The sequence below is a fragment of the Pelodiscus sinensis genome, chromosome 2 (assembly GCF_049634645.1).
Source record: "Pelodiscus sinensis isolate JC-2024 chromosome 2, ASM4963464v1, whole genome shotgun sequence".
In the NCBI taxonomy this organism is placed as follows: Eukaryota; Metazoa; Chordata; order Testudines; family Trionychidae; genus Pelodiscus; species Pelodiscus sinensis.
This window is the reverse complement of record NC_134712.1, coordinates 86,041,416-86,062,901: the sequence shown is the minus strand read 5'-3', so window position 1 is coordinate 86,062,901 and position 21,486 is coordinate 86,041,416. Positions and strand designations below refer to the sequence as shown.

General features: G+C 40.5%; 1 protein-coding gene across 12 annotated transcripts in view; it reads left to right on the top strand.

The window, feature by feature from the left end:
• PIEZO2 (piezo type mechanosensitive ion channel component 2) overlaps positions 1 to 21,486 on the top strand; it is a 423,840-nt gene that overhangs the window by 391,784 nt on the left and 10,570 nt on the right. For all 12 annotated transcript variants that reach the window (XM_075920992.1, XM_075920988.1, XM_075920987.1 and 9 more), the window contains 10 exons: positions 175 to 357; positions 1,584 to 1,836; positions 2,651 to 2,783; positions 3,245 to 3,392; positions 3,505 to 3,719; positions 5,867 to 6,025; positions 7,822 to 7,969; positions 15,391 to 15,579; positions 17,551 to 17,643; positions 19,524 to 19,696. In XM_075920992.1, the coding sequence (XP_075777107.1) occupies positions 175 to 357; positions 1,584 to 1,836; positions 2,651 to 2,783; positions 3,245 to 3,392; positions 3,505 to 3,719; positions 5,867 to 6,025; positions 7,822 to 7,969; positions 15,391 to 15,579; positions 17,551 to 17,643; positions 19,524 to 19,696 (1,694 nt within the window). The remainder of the gene's footprint in view (positions 1 to 174; positions 358 to 1,583; positions 1,837 to 2,650; positions 2,784 to 3,244; positions 3,393 to 3,504; positions 3,720 to 5,866; positions 6,026 to 7,821; positions 7,970 to 15,390; positions 15,580 to 17,550; positions 17,644 to 19,523; positions 19,697 to 21,486) is intronic.

Below are 21,486 nucleotides of genomic sequence, written 5' to 3'. Positions count from 1 at the left end.
AGTATATGAAAACACAATTTATTCTTACAAAACCATAAAAGCACCTAATTAATCTAAGTTTTTAAAACCATGAAATAGTTACATGGTACTTAATTTTACAGACATGAAGCTTCTTGTTCTGTCAGTTGAAAAGTATTTGGATAATTGTTCTTGACACATTATGTTTCTGTGCAGGTTACCATTGTTATCAAGTACTTCTTCCAGTTTGGCTTCTTCCCCTGGAATAAACATGTGGATTACACCAAAGATAAACCCTACCATCCGCCCAATATTATTGGTATTGAAAAGAAAGAGGGTTATGTGCACTATGACCTTGTTCAGCTCCTTGCTTTGTTCTTCCATCGATCCATTTTAAAGGTACTGTAAATGGAGATAAAAGGCATATCTTTGTTATATTTAATTTTATAGTAATTCCTGTGACTCCTAGCACAATGAATTTCTCTTCACAGAACTAGATAAAATGTTATTGTGCCCATTATAAAGATAGGGATAGTGAAGAACAGAGTGTGTGTGATTTGCCCAGTATCATACAAGATATGTGGCAGAACTAGGAATAGAGTGGAAATCTTCTGGTATCACTCTGCAGGGCCTTTCTCCTTTCTGTCCTTCGTTAACCAACGTTTTTTCAGGTTTACTTAGAGTTGTTAACATTACCTTAACTGTTTTACTTCAGCTACTTTATTTTAAAATGTATGTGCTATTTAATTTGTGAAATTCCATTTTCTAAGGAAATGTTTGGCCTTGAAACTGTCCTTAAAAGCCTAAAGATCTCATTGCTGATTATGCAGCAAGCATGTAGGCAAAGTGGCTATTCCTTATATTTGTTATGTGCATAGCAATGAGTGATACATATATTAGTCCTTTAGAATTTTTTAATTTATGAATACAGTCAAACTTTAATTGTCTAAAACCAAGCAACTAGAACTCTTACATCTGAACACTAGACATGACACCTGAGATTTGACTTCAGCACATGTCTTTTTGTATTCAGGCATTATTGTTTTCTTTCATACTGAAATGCTTAAATGACATTAGTATGGATGGACAATTGATCATTTTTCTTCTGGAAATGGCATGAAAATGAAGAAGAGAATTAAGAGAGAGGGTTGAAGTGACCCAAGGAAAATATCATGGAAGGTGTATATTTTGATGAAATCTCTGATTTTATCAATATGTGCTGTGGTTTCATCCATAATTTTTTTCTCAGAAACATAAGGAAAGTACTGCCCTATATGTAATATGTTGTAGAATTCCAGACTGGTACTAATTACAACTATAATGTCTCTGAGTAGATTCCTTCCCCCACCCCCACCCCCCGAAATGGACACCAGCTTGCTATATAGGAGCCTCCTTTTACCTTGTTAGTGTCCCAGAAAACATATTGATTGCTATGTAACTTTCAAAGATTTATTATATCCCTTTAACCATATAAACTTTGATGACTTCAAACAAAAAAGGGGATCTGAGGCTTATAAACATAAGAGTAGAAAGAAGATAGTCGTAACTAGTCTGTTTTGCAGCACAACAAATATTACCCTAACTGAAATTCAAGATTGACATGCTTTCCCTCTTTTCTATGCTAGTGCCATGGATTATGGGATGAAGATGATGAAGGTGAAAGTTGCAGTAGTAAAGAGGAATATGGTGATGAGCTCTCACTGACGGGAGGCAGGAGAGATTCTGCTGACTCTTTAAAGTCAGTGAACCTTGCAGCTTCTGTGGAGTCCATACACGTCCACTTCCCAGAACAGCAGACTGCTATCAGGAGGAAAAGTTCCAGCAGTGGATCCCAACTTTCACACAGATCCAGCTTCTCCTCACAAAGGTCAAAAAGAGGTATGTGTTAGAGTACTACTAGAGCCTTGCAAAACACTTTCTCAGTTCTGATTAGATGATTCTAGTGAGACCTTGGGTGTATGTCTGTGGAGAGCTCAGAAAATACTTAACACAACTGCTACTTTAAGTCTAGGAAATATGTGAGTCAAAATATTGGACACCTACACAGATGGGCCCAGCCCAACACCAACATGTGAACTAGTCTCATCTTGGATGAAGTTCTGATCAAGCTCCATATCCAAGCTCTACACCCAGTGCTTTCCCTGTAATTGTTGGAACTAAACATTCCAAGTCTGTGGGAAGGTCCAGATCCAAACTTTATGTCTCAACGCTGTCTCTAGTTAGCTGGAATTCATAGTGAACTACTACTACTACTTTTCTTTAACATCTGACTTTATATGATACCTGAAATGAGAACAGTATTGGTTTTTTTACATTGGATCAGACTACCTTCCCTATCTCCTGAACAGGAAGACTTTACTATAGTTTAGAGCTATATTGATACAAAAATATTTACCATATTGGCAACTGAAGCAGGCCAGTCACATATTAGTTTAGGTATCAACCGCTTCGTTTTTTGTAGACATATTAGGTCAAGGTTTGATTCCACCTGTTGTCAAGTCTGTATCAAACATTTAAGACTTTGTTAAATATGTATATATTTAAAAAGCATAAGACTTCATTAAAAAAACCCTTAAATGTGCAACTTATTTACATGGCTTATGCACTGTGATTTTATTCTCTCTATTTTATCTAAATTTTGATTTTTAACTGAATGCTTCTTTCTCTTTTCTTCCCTCATGCTCATTCCCAGGGAGCACCAGTACACGAAACAGCAGTCAGAAAGGAAGCAGCGTATTAAGCATCAAGCAAAAATCTAGAAAAGAGCTGCTTATGGAAAAGTTTCGAGAACAAATGATCAAAGCAAAGGCATTTACAATTAAAAAGTGAGCAGCTTTTCTCGGGGGGAGGAGGGAAAATATAGAATTATAGTGAAATAACTTTTTTAAGGAACTAAAATAACTTTTAACTAAAAATAGCATAAGTCATAAAAGTAGAAATGTATCAGAGGACTAAATGATTCAGTAGATTGATGATAAAAACAGATGCTTTCACTCTAGGTCACCAATTCACACTAAACAAGACAACAGTGGTACTCAAAGTCCATTTGAAGGCTAGTTGTCCTGTGTAAGTGAATTGGTGAACTAAGCGAATTTCTTAGTGGGCAAATGATTGCAGAATATTACAAAAAAGGCCAACACAACAGGTAATAACTGGTTTCTGTAAAGCACCATGGACCCCAAAAGTGAAGTATATAACTAAGCCCCTTCTTTTCAAGTAAATCTAGGAACTTGAATTCAAGGTACAGTACTTGTCTTAAATCAGATTGTGGTGTATGTTGTTTCAGGACTCTTCAAATATATGTGCCCATCAGACAGTTTTTCTACAATCTCATTCACCCAGAATACAGTGCTGTGACTGATGTTTATGTGCTGATGTTCCTCGCAGATACTGTGGACTTCATCATCATTGTGTTTGGGTTTTGGGCTTTTGGGGTATGTTAAAAGAATCCTGTTCTCTAAATCCTCTTTCAGAATCTTGGCCATAATTATGAAATGTCAGGTGGAATTTATTATCCTGAAGTTATTGTAATGTTTTCCTTCCTAGAAACATTCTGCTGCAGCCGATATCACCTCTTCATTATCAGAGGACCAGGTACCAGAGGCATTCTTAGTGATGGTACTCATTCAATTTGGGACCATGGTTGTAGACCGAGCACTGTACCTCAGAAAGACTGTCATGGGAAAAGTTATCTTCCAGGTCATTCTTGTTTTTGGGATACACTTTTGGATGTTCTTTATCTTACCTGGAGTGACTGAAAGGTAAACCCATTAAAAATAAAGCAATAAGAGTGGAATAACATCATTTTTCAAATTTATTCCTAATTTAATTTCAGTGCATTACACAGCTTTGCTGGACCCCCCCAGCAGACCAGGGAGACCGGAAGAAGCTTTTCTCACCCCAGAGGACACGGGTGGCGACCCGCCGCCCATGAGCTCTGGGGCGGGAAAAGCCCCGTTCGTAAGTGCGGATCCGACATAAGTCGGATCCGCGTAAGTCAGGGACTGCCTGTACTGCAAATATGGAACTGCTTGAATGGGAAAAGTTTGAACTATATGAAAACAAACTGATTTAGAACTGCCTTTAGAGCAATAATTTTGTAGTTAATTTATCATGAAGATCTGGACACAGATTTCTAAGTTCAGTGCTGAGTTTAAGGTAGTAAGAGCTGATGTTATACAAACTTAGGCCATCCCTGCTTTAATGAATGCTTCCTAATAACCTCCCATTTTCTGCAATAGCTCTTTTTTTCCACATACACACCCAACATTAAATACACATTCTTTTTACACATAACGGACAGCTATTGCATATTCGGTCATAATGTGTCCAAATGAAAAAATGCAAACTTTAAATTCCAAGAGAATTGCATTGTATCTTGCAAATGATGATGGAATAGTTTACTGAGGGGGGAAATGGTTTATTATATGTGAAGAATTCAAACAAATCAATTAGAAAAGATAAAAATCCTCCCTCTTGCTTAAAAAATGCTCTTGAATGTATTTATTATATTTTTCCGAGTGCAATAGTAATTACATCCATGCTGGACTAACACTGCTATTCTCCCAATGACCTCCTACCTTAGAAGTTACCAGGCATTGAAGAGGAAGAGAAAAGAAAAGTTTGGGATTGTTAGTTTAATTCATTACTTAAAAGGCAACAAAATCCCTCTTGAACTTTCCCTGCCTTTAAGAAATATGTATCTCATAATACTGATCTTGAATCTTCATTTGAAACCTGCCAAGGTCAAATTTAAATCAAACTGTTTTCTGTAAACCCATAAAAGTTCCTTATCTACAATAGTTTTCTGAACAATGTATTCAAATGACTGAATCATCCAAACACTGTCCTGGGTGAGGCATTCACAGCATGCTGCTGAGCTGCCATTATGCTTAAGCACATTCCAAGAGAGACTGCTCCACTTTTGAGATGCTCACCTAAGCTGCTCCTGTCCAATTGACTGAACAGTTTACGTGGGCTACATCAGCATCCCTGGTAGCTGAGAAATGGATGGAGCTCAATCTTCATTGACTCCCACACAGTCGAGGGATCCTGGTCCCCCTCTCTGACTCTTATCACAAGAGGTATAGTAATAGCTGCAGGCCCCATTGGGAGAGAGGCAAGACCAGAATCCACAGTGTTGCTTGTGGAAGGGTGAGTAGCTCATTTGCATGTGTACCATGACCATCCTGCTGCAGCTTCACATCTAGCTGCTCCAGGAATGGATGTGGGTTCCCTTCACCCTCCATTAGCACACTGGGTCTGCCACAGATTGATTTGGAGCAATGAACAGCAGTTGAAACAACTGTATAGTGCTATTGTGTTGCTTACAGTCCTGCTAACGCGAGTCAGGATTTAGATCAATTATACAGAGCAGGGGTGGGAAACCTCAGGCCCGGGGGTCAGATGTTGGCCTCAGTTGGCCTAGATACAGCCCCCGAGGCCCAGGGCTCCCCCCACTCCCAGCACTGGGGAGTCTGCGCCTACTGTGGTACTGGAGCACACAAAATCTACTAGCCTGGGCCCACCTAGGCTCCGGTGTAGGAGCAGAATGTGGGGAGTGTCTTTCTCTTTCCCAGTCAGGGACCACGTAAGTGAGGAGGTGTTTGGGGTTTTTTTGTTTTTTTTTTTTTGTCTTCTCATTTGTGTGCAGCCCCTGACTGACTTTTCTGTGAGGCAGCAGCCCCCAATGCAAAAAATATTCCCTACCCCAATATAGATCTTTGTTACTAAATAGCTACGCTCTCTGGTGTAGTTTTTCTCTTGAGTTGGGTGATGGTCATAGAGGCATCTGAAACCAAGAACTAATTTCATGTTTTCAAAAATGAGAAGCAGAGCATTTTTGGATTAAATTTTGTAGAACATAATTACAAAGCTCATCCATTTCTTTCTTACCTTTTCATTGCAGGAAATTTAGCCAAAACACAGTTGCCCAGCTCTGGTATTTTGTGAAATGTGTTTATTTTGGTTTATCTGCATATCAGATACGTTGTGGTTACCCAACCCGTGTTCTTGGCAACTTCCTCACAAAAAGTTACAACTATGTAAATCTCTTCTTATTTCAAGGGTAAGTGTTTTCCCACTGTGTCTCATCCATCCGTGCATACGTAGTCTCTCAGAAGACCTCATTATTCATGACTTTGTTCTGCAGGTGATTGCAAACAAATGACAATAAAACCTTTATTGCACAGCATATCATCATAACACTACAATATATACTGCACATATTAAAGACAAATAAAAAGTTTTAGAAACATTATCAGCCTTTCAGATCCATGAGACTTCCTTGTCATGATCCAAACTATACAGACTTCTAAAGAGAGAGAAAAAAATCTCATTTATTTTTAGAAATTCCAACAATTACCTTACATAGTTTACATAAAAACATTGTCCTGTGTCTCTGGACCTTCCAGGACCAGAAGCAAGTGGAAATTAGAAATTTTGGACTCTCCACTTTTCTGACAGTTTAAAATGCTCTTTCTAACCTTGAAAAGCAGTAAAATGTCTCACCTTAAACCTATTACTGGAGTCGCACATCACACCAAGAGTCTTGAGTGAGAAATTACATGTGGAAGTGGTAAGGAAATATTTGTTGTAGTAGAAAGGTTCTTTTTTTTAACAATAGTGTATCTCAACCCTATCAGAGACTTGAAATATTACTAGTTATCCTTCAAGAAATGGGTCAGTGGGCAGAGCTCAGGTGAGAAAATAAAAGTACACGATACTCTCTATGCAGCGCATAAATATTATTATCACATATAGACTGTGAGCTATAACATGGGTCACATATTATTTTTATGTAAAACTAGTGATAATTTTTTAAATATAAAAAATATGGTGAGATGAATCATGCATTTTAAGGCTACATACAAACTTGAGCCTATTAAAGAAGAACTTTCATTTTGGAGAGATTCAAATTTAAACTTGTATAAATTTTGGTTATATTTTGGTTGTCTTTTATACTTTGTTTACCACTAATGCTACTTATTAATAATGACTGTGTGTCTGAAAAGTCTTGGGGTTCTGTGCTTGCCAGCTAGACAGTTCACAGCATAATCAGATTTATCAAAATGCCTTTGTTCTAATAATCCAGGCTTTATTCCAAGATTATTAGTATGTCCTGGTTACAGCCCAGCTAGAAAAATCACAGAAATAACTTTCCTCACGCTATAGCAGTGTTTCTGGTTTGACTGGGACTAGGAAGAAGAAAGTGGTAAGGTGGGTAAATATTAAATAAATCAGTTTAATTAAAATATTTTGAAAAGGTAACCAAACAATTTTAGAACCTCAGAAAGTATTCAGATTGTGCAAAAGCTATTTGGCATACTCACAGGCTAGCTTCTCCTGTTTGATCCTGCAGTCATGTCATAAGGCCAGGTTCTCTACATGGTGACAGCCTGCACCAGTTTGGTAGTGCAAAAGCACCAGAAAGCAAATGTCCAGCAGAGAATTTTCTTCTAGGGGAACTGCAATCTAGTCTTATATTCACTTCTTATATTCCTCTCCCGGTTTAGGAGATAGAGCAGGCAGAAAGAAAGAGGCTTTGACACATGAGAAAATCTATTTTAAAAATTGCATCTGTGCACTGCCATTATATCCGTGAATGCTCACAAGTAGCATAAGTGCATTTTTTACTTCTCTGCGGGATCATTCAAATATCATAAACATCAGTACCCAAGGAAGCCCAGAAAATGACTAAGTGCAATTGTTTGCACGCTTGTGTTTTCTATTCCTGAGACACAACCACCTCCATTAAGTTTTAGCATGTGTGTAATTTTCCCACACATGGTGTAAGACACTAAGACACACTAAAAGTTGTCTGTATGTAAAATTGTTCCTCTACTATACTCTCTCTCCTTCTAGGTTCCGCCTGGTTCCATTTTTGACTGAGTTAAGAGCTGTGATGGACTGGGTTTGGACTGATACCACTTTGAGCCTTTCCAGCTGGATCTGTGTTGAGGATATTTATGCTCATATATTTATCCTGAAGTGTTGGCGAGAGTCGGAAAAGGTAAGAATGCCAGGCAAGGGATTTAAGCTTTTGATTAAACCCAAAGTTAATTGTGGCAATAATGAACAAAAGCTGCCAATATGTAAATTTCTAAATAAAAAAAAAATACACAAGCCTGCTGATGGAGGTACAAAAGGAGCAGTTGCCCCGGGTCCAAATGACTGAAAAGAACCCAGGGCTCCCAGCTGCCACTACCACAGCAGTGGAGATGGCCGGAACCCCAGACCCTTCTGATCGCAGCCAGAGCACCATGTGGCATGTTCTGGGCAGCTCTGAGGGCTGGCGGAGGCAGGGGGCGCATTGCACTCTGGGTGACACTGAGGATTGGCTGCCCTCGCCCTGCCCCTTCTACCTGAGGTCCTGCCCCTCTGGGAGCACAGAGCCAGGCTCCCACAAACACACACTTTGCCCAGGAAGCCAGCAATTCTGTCAGCCTCCCCTGAAAATATATCAGAAGGCCACATTTCATGTGCAAAAAAAAAATGTTCATGCAGTTGTGTGCCTTTGTCTGGGTGCACTGACTGCAGATGAAAAAATAAATGGCTTTCTGGCATTTAACTTCTTGTTGGTGCCTAATTTTCCTTTCATTCATATGAGTTCTATATAAAATCATGGTAATTTGTGCCTGCAAACAGAGATACTCAATTGTAGACACAGATTTTGAGGTGGTTTTAAGAATAAGACATGCTAGACAAATGATCTCAGGTTATCCAGAGTTGGTGGAGGAATAGCCACACTACTGGGCCATATCTACACTACAAATTATGTTGGAATGCTGCCTCTGCAATTCATGTATCATTCATGCACATGTATATTTGGCTGCTTGCATTAGTGCTGTGCATATTCATTGAGGGTATTTGTGTCAGTTCAAGCAGCAGTGCACTGCAGGTAAGTATTTCAGTATGCCATGTGCCCCTATCTTGTGCATTGCCTTCTGGGAAGTTTTCACAATGTACTGTGGGATAGAAATAATTTCTCCAGGAATCTCTGGGAGCTAGGGGTCAAGTTTCCAGAATGCAACTTTCTCTGTTCCATAATGCCATTCACATCCCATAATTCTTGCTCTCTCTCTTAAAATCTACAAACCTACATGGCACTGTTTGGTGTCTGCTATTTCTGAGAGAAGCCAGCATTCCAAAGAGCTCTGTGCTAGTCTTGTGAATGTTGCAAACACAGGATACGTGATTGTCAAGTAGTATTGGAGCCGCAGGAAGAACTTCAACAGTGGGAGACACAAATATTTTTGATGCCAGCTTGCTAAGCAACATAGCAAAAAAAATCAAGGTTGCTTGTGGTATTCATGGAGTTTCAGACAATGGAGTACTGCTTCTGAGCTTGAGAAACAAGCACTTGACTGGTGGGATTGCATCATGACGCAGGTTTGGGATGACAAACTGTGACTACAGAACTTCTAGATGGGAACGTCCGTATCCCTGAGCCAGTGTGCTGAGATACACCAAGATCTCCAATGCAGAGACACCAGAATAAGAGCTGCAATGACAGTTGAGGAGCAAGTGGCAGTCACAACTCTGGAAGTTTTGCAACTCCAGATTGGTATGGATCTATGGGAAACCCACAGTAGAAGCTTTCGTCATGCAGTCGTGTAAAGCCATTAGCCATCTCCCTCTATGCAGGACTCCTTTTCCCTCTATGACTCCTGGCAATGTGCAGGACATAGTGGATGGATATGCAGCAATGAGGTTCCCAAACTGCAGTGAGATGATAGATGGCATGCATATCCCGGTTTTTGCACCGGCTAATGTTGCCACACAGTATATCAACAGAAAGGACTACTTTTCTATGGTTATGCAAACATTGGTGGATCACCAAGGATGCTTTGCTGATACCAGTATGGAGTGGTCAATGAAGGTACATGATGCTCACATCTTCAAGAAAACAGAGATTTTCAGAAAGCTGCAAACATGACATTCCTTCCGGATCTGCAGATTACCATGGGCAATATTGAAATGCCTCTAGTGATCCTGGGAGATGGTATCTATGCCTCACTTCCCTGGCCCATGAAGACCTACAAAAGCCACCTCGACTGCACCAGTGAAAAATTCAACTTCCAGTTCAGTAGGTCCAGAACAACTAGGGAATGTGCTTTTAATAACCTGAAAGGATGCTGGTGGTGTTTACTCAAGATTGGATCTCAGCAAGAAATATATCCCAATTGTTAGAACACTTTAATAGTCAGCTACGTTAATGTGCTATGTCAGTGGTTTTCAATCTTCTTTCATTTGCTGAGCCCTAAAAATTTTTGAAGGAGGTGCACTTTGGAAATCTCAGACATCGCCTGCAAACCACAGATTGAGAACCATGTCCTATGCTGAACTTCATCCTGGCTCTGAAGGTTTGTGAACTCTTAGAAATTGTATGTAGTCCTTGGTGTACATTTTAAAACATAACATTGTCTGTGTTAATTATATATTATATTATTCTGTCTTTGCTATGCATTTATAATTGTTACTGTTTTTCACTGAAGTTATGAATTGGTGTGCTGCTTGCTACATATTTGCTCATCTGATGGAGTGTTTTGTTGAATCTGAGTCTCATGGTGCTTGAAGTACTGCTAATACTCACTGCACTATGTGTGGTGAAGTAATAAAGTTTTATTCTCAAAACACAATTTTATTTACTGGGAAAAATGCAAATAAAAAGGATAGTACAGTATAAACGTAGAACAGAACATTAAGTTTAGGAAGGCAACAAACATTTCTATCCATTTCAGCCAACAAATGCAGTCCGTTCTGGCTATACATACACCATCTATACCTCTAATAGGTAAGCATATGTAAAACTGTTCGAAACCATGGAGTGATAAAGGTTGGAATGCGCCCCATGGTTCCATGCAAAATGTTGTGGCATGCAGAGAGCTGCAACTGTGGAGTTGTCTAGGGTGCTAAGTGTTATGAAGGTCAACCACAGTTTGCAACATCTGTGTTTGCAGCCTGGGATGCCCCATAATTTCTGGATGCATCTCTTCCTTTTCTTGCTGAGGTTCCTAGATCTTTTTCCTTTTTCTCCTGCCCTCTCTTTGCCTCTCAATGCAATCTGCCATGTTGGCCCACCAGATCCTTTGTTTGTACTCTAATGCATCACTGGTTTTCAGAATCTGTTAAACATATCATCCTATTTTTTCCCCTCCTTGAGGTCAGATGTTGTATGGATGAGGGAAACACCTCTTCAGGACATAATGTCAACAGCTGCACATAAAATAAGTGAATGTATAATTGGATTTACATCCTCAATGGAAAGTAACAGTTAAGTTTCCAAACACTTATCCATTATTCCCATAAAACTTTTTAACCAGACATGTTTATTGACAATTCATTTTTGGAGTGTCTCTGTACAGAACTACTCTCTTTCCTCAGCCTGGGGAACTTGGCCACCAAGAACAAAACGGGGAAGGAGGAGGGCATTAAGATTTTTGCCTGCATGAAGCAATAACATTCTGGTGCCTGCTTTCACAGGTACTAGTATAGGGCAGTGAATATTGTCATTGTTTTCCAAGGCAGTGGTGATTTTTTTCTTTGATATGTTACTTCTGAGAGTAAAACAGGTCCAGACAGCACACTTCTGCTGGCATCCTGATGTTGCCCATATGCTCCTGGTCAGTTTACTGCAATGATACCAGTTAAATTTCTGGCAAAGTGCCATGGTAGAAAGAAAGCTACTCTTCCTAGAAACCTTCAGAGCTTGCAGAGTATCGCCATAAAAGTTTATCAAGATCTCGCTAGGTGATACAAGAGATATCCCTCTGTAAATAAACAAACTTCCCTCTTCCTAGGCTACCGAGGAATGAAGAGCAGATGCCAGTTTTGCTTCTGTATAGTTGTACCTTTACCTCTTCTCATACAAGTAATATAATGAATAGTAGATACCTGTGTATCTGCCTGTGATAATGTGGGGATGGCATAGGCACCCTTCCCTTTTAAACATTGCAAGGGGGAATGAATATACTCATTTACCAGGGGTTCCTACCGCTTCATCTCACTTATCTGTGCTTTACTGAGAGATAGACTAGACTGGAGTGGAGTTCTGAAAAGATCCTGGCTTGTGACATAACTGCACCTCTCTCATCACTCTACTCCGTCCTTATCTCCAAACTCAGGTCTCTTCTCCTGACTGTCACAGTAAGGCGCTTTGTCTATATCGTAATGGGGTGGTACTCACCTCCCTCAAGAGTCCCCATCTGATCAAGTGTATGTGCCTGCACCGTCTCATTAAAAACCCTTTTTGGCTACTCAATCATCTGGTCATGTCACACTCCTATATGAAATACAACCCTCTACCAGGTTACACATCTAATGGGCCCATCCCAGTGACTTCTGCTAGTATCCTTCTGTTTCTGTCTCAGTTTTTTCCTCACTGAGAAGAGAGTGGTGCCTCCTGGGCTTCTCCTCCTGGAGACAGTTCCTTGCTCCTAGATCAGGCAGCCCCTAGTTCATTATAGTCCACAATAGCTCCCCACGCAGAGCTCTCTGTGGTGCTGCTAGTTCCTCAGCCAGCCATTCACCCATGATCTTCTCTCCTTGAGATCTCCAGCAGCACTGAGCTAACTCTGGTTCTCTAGCTCCTTTTATAGGGCCTTCCTGGTCCATGATTGGCCACTTCCTCCTGCAGACATTCTAGTCTCCTTGCCTTGGAGGACTTCTCTATGGCTTGCTGGGTCAGGGTCTGGCAAGGCCACAAGCCTTCAACAGAGGGCTTCGGGACCTAGTCCATTCTGTCACACTATCTCAACTCCCTTCTGATTGCCTCACTCCACACTCGCACCCACCAAAGATATCCATACATCCATTATCTTATGCCTCCATACCATCAACCGTACACTCACTGCATTTTACTGACCCACACACACCTTGCCCAGTGCAACCTCATATACCCTTACCTCACCTCCTCCATACTATCTCAAACCACACACAAACCTAAAACGCAGGTCAATGCAGCCACCCCCTATTTCACATACTTAAAGATCCATTTTCCACCATTCACACAGGATACTCCTCTTCTGGATCTCACAGCAAGCACTTACTCTCCTCTCCTTCAATGACTTTTTTGCTGCCATTTTTAGAAAATTGGACTCAGCTGGTTTCAATGAGTTACGGTTCAGTTCCATAAAAATCAAGAATCCTGGATTCTGTGTTACCTTTGTAAAAACAGCATCCAGATGTTTGGTTGTTTTGCCAATTTTAAAAAGAAATTAAGTGTTATTTTAGGAATAGGAAATAACCCAGTCATTCAGAAAATAATAAAATGGCCATACATTTGAGTGTCACTGATGTATTTCTAGTTTAGTTATAATCGTACCTTTAACTGTATTTAATTTCAAGGTATGCCACATTGTTACAAGTAAACTAACTATATCCACACAAACTTGGCAGTTAGATACTTATGCTAGTTACATTCTTACCATGAACTGAATTGCATCACATGCTTTCGAAATTAATAGAACAGGAAGTAATCAAATTCCAATTTTGCTCTACATGTTGTTTTTTCTATCATAGTAACATTCTATGATGTGCTATGGAATAATGCGAGAATATACAAGTTTCCAGGTCTAAATCACGATGTGTGTGCCAATGACATACATTGCCATGTTTGCTGATGGATTTTGCATATATCAAAAATGTGTATGTTTAAGAACAAAATAACTAATGATATCTGAGAATAATTTAAGCTCTCTCTCTCTCTTTCTCTCTCTCTTTCTCTGATATCCCTGAGTATTTTGGCTATTACTAACTCTCTGAGCTGCTCTGTAATAGCGTTAAAGGTGCCTGAAATAGCCTTGTACAGATAAATGATATACCTCTTTAGAGCTCAATACGATATTAATGAAAACAGTGTCCTGTAGCGTGAGACAAATGGTTTGACACAATACTTTTAAAATGTAACTGATTTGTTTTAAATATAGAATTGTATTACAAATATAATATCCTCTTAGGGCTTTATGGATTCATGTTGTAAAAGAACAATTTCCTGAAAGGCAGATTTCTGGCAAGTGTATGTGTTCAATGCAACTTTATTTTGTAAATGGCATTTTTCATACACATTTTATTTCGAAATGCTGCACAGAGTTAATGTTTGCACTCTTGTTGTAGCTGTGCCGGTTCCAGGATAATCTGTAACCCACAACCCCCTCTTTGCTGTCCTGTGACTGCAAAGACATTAACTGGCCACTTCACCTTGAATGGTTAGACTTTGTGTTAACTGGATCTGCTAAACAATCTGTTCCACCTTCTAGTTAGCTGTGACACTCCGCCTTTCCCAGACCTGAAGAAGAGCTCTGTAAGCTCAAAAATATGTGTCTTTCATCAACAGAAGTAGGTCTAGTAAAAGCTATTGCCTCCCCCACCTTGTACCGACGAAATCCTGTAGGAAAGCATGCAGAATAAATTATAGTGATGCAAAGGCATTGTACAGGCTGGTGAACCCATTAAAGCTATTAGACATGAAGCCAGCAATAGAGAGGCAGAGGAATCATAGATGGGGGGAAGAGATGTGTGTTCTGACATGATGGGAAAAAGAGGAGAGATGCAAGAAGATTGTTCTAAACCCCAGGAGCTGCAGAAGAGAAGTTTCTCTCTCCAAAAGTGGATATATTATAGAAAGGAAGAGTAAAGATCCTGATGTTAGGCAGGGTTTGGAATAGGATTGGAGATGAGAGACAAGGGATGTGGGCTGAGAAGCAGACTGGGACAAGCCAACAGAGAGTTTAAGAATCAAGAGGATATTTTTTAATATATCTGAAGTTAAAAAACAGTATTTGAAGTACAGCTTGGTGAAAGTTGATGACTTCAGTTAGCAAGGAATTAAACTAATATTGGGGTTTTTTTTAGTTTTGGTTAGGCCCTCTGACAGTGTGGGGCAGCATGCTCTGGGTAGTGTTGAGGGCTGCCTGTGGGAGGTGTGACATGCTGTGGGCAGCACTGAGGTCTGCCTGGGGAAGGCAAGCACCAGCCCTGCTCCTTCTGCCCACAGCTCCACCCCTTCCAGAAGCACAGAGCCAGGCTCCGCCCCTTCCTGCCTTGCTCAGGGGCCCAGAGAGTCGGTCAGCCCCCGATGGTTCTGTTCATAAGGTTTCATGCCTGCTGTTTCGGAACATTCAAATGAACCTGTCTACTGTTACCTCATTTGAGAACATGTAGAATTTCATACAGTTTTGTATGGTTTCCAACCCATACCCTAAAATGATCTAGATTCACTTGATACTCACGCTCATGTTTACTGAAACTCAACCCAGTTTCAATCCAATCCCAGCCCAATTTTGACTAAAAATGTTCTTAAAATTTGTCCTGAACTGGGGTTTGTTGTAAGCCAAGAAAGAGGTCGTTATTTATCTATACATGGGTTCATATTAAAACGGTCCCACTGATGAACACACAGTATATTTATCATGTAACTGATTTTTGTTGCAGAGATACCCCCAGCCAAGAGGCCAGAAGAAAAAGAAAGTTGTGAAGTATGGAATGGGAGGCATGATTGTTGTCTTGCTGATTTGTATTGTCTGGTTCCCTCTGCTCTTCATGTCTTTAGTCAAATCTGTTGCAGGTGTTACCAACAAGCCTCTTGATGTATCAATCACAATCACCCTAGGAGGTTACCAGGTAAACAATGAAAAAAAGAAAAGGAAATTGTCCTGTGTTTTTTTTGTACTGTATTTATTACTTACCTTCGGCTTACTGGAGTTACTGGGTGAAACTACATCAACTGACTTAGGCAGGAAAATAGCCTAGAAGAGCCCTCCCATCAACTTAGAGTGGCTACACAGGCCATGTCTACACTAGCCAGCTTATAGATCACTTAACATTTATTCCCTATCAAGCAGGCCTACCAATGGGGAGGGGAGGAAAGGGGACAATTGCCCCAGAGCCCAGCAATTCTAAAGGGCCCAAGTTTCCAGCCACTGCTGCTGCCGCAATAGTGACAGTGCTTGTGGGAGTCCAGGGCCCTTTAGAAGGGATGCTGGAGCACTGCATGGCATGTTCTGGAGTTCCACACCACATGCTCCAGCTGCTCTGAGTACCACACTGTCTGGGCAGCTTTGGGAGCTGACTGCCCCAGCCCTGCCCCTTCCACCTGAGGGCCCCAGGGCACAGAGCCACCCCCCACACGTACACATTGCCCAGAGGCCCAGTGATCTTGTCAGCTCCCCTGATGTCAAGTGTTGATCCAATTTGCATGACACCCCTGGAAAGTGAAAAGAACGTAAACTCAACATACCATATTTATATGATCTTTTTCACAATGGTCCACTTTTGTACAGGCTAGCCAACTTCAGGTCCCAGTCAGAAAAATGAAAGAGTGCAGCTAGCAATAGGGCTGAGGGCAGTCTTCACGGGTCCTGACTCTGGGCCCCCAAAAAGAGCAGACCAGGGGGCGAGCCTCTGCCAGCCAGGCCTTCAGGGCTGCTCGGTGAGCACTGTGCAGGGTTCCAGCAGCGATTCAAAGGGCTCCACCTGCTGCCACTGCTGAGGTACTGGCTGCTGGGGACCCATGGACTTTTTAAATCAGTGGGCTCCCCCACCCCCTGCCTGCCTATCAGCAGGCCTGGCTGGCAGTAGAGCTTGGAAGGAGGTCTTGAGTTATCTCTGTGGAATCTCTGTGGAAAGTCTGCAGAATTTCAAAACCTAAATGCTTGGGTCACTTTTGAAAATGAGACTTGGAGACACATTTTTTAAAGGAATTAAGACACCTAATTCCCATTGAAATCATTGAGAGTTAGGTGCCTAAATACTTTTACAAACCTGGTTCCCCCCACCCCCGGCTCCTAAATCAGTGAGGTATTACAATGCTAAGAAAAGCAGTGCCAAAGTACTTTTAAAAATCTGGGTTTAAATCACCTTTGAAAATGGGACATTTTCTCCTAAGAAGCTTAAACATTAAAATTTAACCTTAATTTTTTAATAGGAGCTGGAGAAATTATGGGGAGAGGAATGTTCAGACAGGCTATTTGGCTTTGCCTTTCCTATGAGCAAGTTTCTATGGCCTTTTGTGAAGTTTTAAAAGAATTATTTCCAGATTAAAATCTGATAAGGTGTACTTGTAGCATTTACAGAATTGAACACACATGATTTTCAAAGTGAAAACTTGAGAAATTCACAAACAGCCATGGGAATTCACTTCTCTGAGGAGTGAATCCAAAATGACAGCTGTAAGAAGTGTGATAGCATATACAGAATAGCTTCCATTTGTTCTCTTTGACATTTACTCAGACCAACACAAATAGATTTTTTGTCTGAAAGAAATCTCAAATGATGGAATTTCCACATATTTTTTGGTGGTAATGCTTAAAATTAAGACCATTTTGGAACAAAACGTAGTGAAATGTCTTGATTTGGGGTTGGTTTATATTCCCACAAAACTGAATCATTTAAGAAAATTTGTCAAGAAATTAGAGCTTCGGGTTCTGAAAGTTTTTAGATCTTATTCATGAGCTTTTCTCCCATCCCTCAGAATCTCTCCCTATGATGCTGAGGACTGACATAGTTTTAGACTGAAATTCACAGAATGTTTTATTTTTAATGCAGAAACAGAATGAAGTACATTTATCAGGGATGTGTTCTTTTATTTTCCAGCCTATTTTTACAATGAGTGCTCAGCAAAACCAGCTCAAGGATTTGAATCAAACCGAGTTTGATTCGTTTCAAAAAGAATATTCGGGTAATACTGTAAGTAAAATGTGGAGTGTTGCCTCCTTTTTAAGAATTTGTGTGTCTATGTCCAGTGTATCCTGATCAGCCAAGTCATTGCTTAATTTCCTTTGGGTGACAATAAGGATTCAATAATGCTGGCCTTATTGAAATGATTAGTTCCATTGAATTTGTCTGAAAGAGAGACTGCTTGTGTGAATAAGAGCTTGAAGGGTGAGACCCTAACAGGTATGTTTACATTATAGTAAAATACCCACAGCTGGCTTGTGTCAGCTGACTTGGGCTCAGGCGGTGGGGCTATACAATTGTAGTGTACACCTTTCAGCTGTGACTGGGAGCTGGGGCTGAGGCTGAGGCTGGAGGGCTGGACACCTTCCCTACGACAAACTCCAACTGTCAGTAACCATTTTAGTGAATAGAGTCTGCCAAGCTGCTTTAGGTTCCCTTGGTAAGAGAAAAGCAGACCTTAATGAAAGGCTGAGTGGTAGCCAGTTTTCCAGTAAGAATCGATTCCAAAGATGTGAAACACTCTTTGCATCATGTAATTAGAATTTCTAAAACTATAAACACTATTAACCAGCCTTCCCCTGAAACAAGCATCTTGCGTCATTCTAATGCCATGTTATATTCCAGCAGTTGGACCAAATACTTATCACATACCCACCTTCTGCTTTGGTAACAACATTCTGCAGGCCCTATTCCTCTAGGCAGAATTCCGTCTTTTCCCTTTGCTAAAAGTGTTACTTATACAAGCAGAAGAGACTTGGGATAGAAATATAAAATCCATGAATTTGGACTCCCACTGACCCACCTCAACCACAGTAGAAGGGGAAACAAGGTCAAGGCCAAAGGAAGATACACCAGGCCATTTGTGTGGTATCTTGGTCCTCCTGTATTCTGCCTTGCATTTTGAGAGAGCCTCAAGTTTTCATGTGGGCCAATGGAATGTCTGGTAAACTACCTAGTATAGAATTTGTCATCTGAATTGCATATAGTGACAGCCATTTGTGCTGTGAGAAGCCCCTGTGAACTTGCTTAAAGTAAGTTTGAGGTACCACACAAAACAGATTGGGACTAGAACATGTGTTATCGCAAATTAAAATTGTTCTGGGTAGCCTGTTAGTTATACTGGTTTCAATGTGCATTGAGGGCCTTAGAAATAAAAGCACAGAATCCATATGCTTAATTTTATTCTGTCCCATTTTGGCAAATGTTGTTCACCAGGTTAGGTGGGAATTTTTGTTTGTTCATTAACAGTGCAGGGTTTGGGGCTTTTTTCCCCCCTATTCACTGATTTCTAGTCTGAGCTGTATTTTTATCAAACCTCTTTCCTCTTATGCCTTCTCCAGTGTCTGAGGAAAACCATCAGTGCAAATCACTAGACTCATAATTAGTAGTACACTTGGACTACGTCTACACTAGCAGCTTCTTTCGCAAGAACTGTTTTGTGGAAGAGTTCTTGCGCAAAAAGTCTTCCACAAGAGCGCGTCTACACTGGCATGTGCTTTTGCACAAGAGCATCCATGGCAGTGTGGACGCTCTCTTGCAGAAGAAAGCTCTGAGGCCATTTTAACCATAGGGGCTTCTTGCACAAGAAATTCATGTTGCCTGTCTACACTGCCCTACCGTGGAAGAGCTCTTGCGCAAGAGGGCTTATTCCTCATGGAGAGAGGAATAACTCTTCCGGAAGGAGCCCTATTTTACAACGCTATACTGTAAATTTACTTCTGCAAGAACGCGCGTGCAATGTAGACATCAGGCAAGTTTTTGCGCAAGACCGACTGTTCTTGCACAAGAAGCTGACAGTGTAGACATAGCCTTATAGTTCTGGCTGACTGGTAAGAATAGTTATGTGTTTCATATCTATTAAACTTTCCTTTCCCATTTTGCATTTGCAGGCTGCTTTGCAGTTTCTAGAAGGCTATGGAAAAGAAGATATAACTGTAGCAGAGCTAGAAGGAAATTCAAATTCATTGTGGACCATCAGCCCTCCCAGTAGAAAGAAAATGATTCAAGGTCTCCGGGATTTTTCTGCTGAGTTCACTCTAGTTCTTTCCTGGACTATTCAAAGGTAATTAGTATGATAATATTGACTGATAGTGGGGTTAGGGCTGTTGTTTACTGGAAGTATTTTTCATTGGCAATGTTTGTGTGACATGTTTATTTTACCATCTAGTTTTCTCATTCACCAGGTCAGAAAGACTGAGTGGGGGGCTAGGAAGGAGATGGGGAAGAGCATGAGCTTTGTCACTGAACAATGAACCATTATGGCAACAGCAAATAGCATTTATAGATTTTAAAGGGAGGCTTTTCTTGGAACTACTCAGCGAGAATGTCCTTGGTCAGGTACTAGCTCCTTCAAGGCAGAAACTATAAAGGCAGGAGTAAACTGATCTGAGATGCCTCATGGAAGAACATACGGGATAAGCAGATTCAAGAGTACCACTATGGTGCTTGAGCTTTCCTACTAAAGAAATGTTTTTACCAAATGTACTGCAGATGTTATTCTAACATGCAGTACACTGAAGAGCACTTCATTTGTGACTGTGCAGGTGGTGTTGCTTTGGTGAGTAAAAGGCACTTTTAAAACAAGGTGCACATAATTTAGGTCAGGATTATCAAAAATGATGAGAGATTTTGACTTCCTCGGGTGGTGAGTGCCCAACCTGCAACATTTTGGAGAAGCTGGATTTACAGACAGTGTGGAGCTTTTTCCCTCTGAAAATCCAATAGTTTTAAGAGACCTCAGGTTGGGCACCCAGAAACTGAAATCCCAACCTAAATCTTGAAAAACAACCATTTATTTGGGTTGACTCAAAGGGCTTAAAATCCCAATGACTAGACCAGTAGGAAATCTGCTTCAGACAACATGTTCTCCAAGAGCCAGGCTTATGGAAAAACATTTGCTATAAGCAGATAACGAATGCAGAAATGCAATTCAGGTACAAAAGAGAAGCAATCAGTTCTCTTACTGAAGCTGTACAGCCTCAAGAGCTATTGGCCATACCCTCTAAGCTGTAAGAAATCAAATAGCAAGACGCAAGATGAAAAACAGTTGTATTAACTACCTGAACATCATTCTAGAGCCACATTCAAGTAAGTAGACGCAATGTCCATTCCCTTCACTGTGGTCTGTGCCCATTTACGGTAGGGCTTATTTGCCTTATGTACAGTCTTCCCTTTGAGCTTTCCTAGACATTACCTGTCTCCTGTAAGAGCCATACTGGGGTATGCACAGATTGCACATTAATATGGGTGTTGCCACCAAATTGCCTCCCCATCACTTTGAGAAAATACTCGTAAGAACGCAAAAATGGTCAAACTGGGTCAGATGTATGGTCCTTCTAGCCCAGTATCCTGTATTCCACCAGATGCTGCATAGGGAATGAACAGAACAGGTAATAATTGAAATGATCCATCCATTATTGCCCATTCACAGCTTGTGGCAATTGTGATATCTAACCTGATAGTAGAATCATGAAGTTGGACACCTGGGGTCCTATCATAACAGCTGTTACTTTCAGCTACATTACTGGGAGTGGTGTACATAAATCAAAAACAAACATAGGGCCCATAATAAATCAAATAGCTTTATTTAAGATTAAACATGGATTAATTAGACCTTTTTTATTACCATGGAAGGGATGTTTTGTTATCCAGTGAAAATATCACGCCCTCCTTTATTTAGAGTTATAGTCCATTTTTAATACTCCTGAACTAATCTATACATTATATATGTTTAATTAAAAACAATAATAAATTGGATCCTTTATTTTTTGGGAAGCTATGAACCATATAGTAAGGGTGACTGAATATGATATGGTTATAATTTACAGCAGTGGAGTCCAAGCTTGTTCAGCC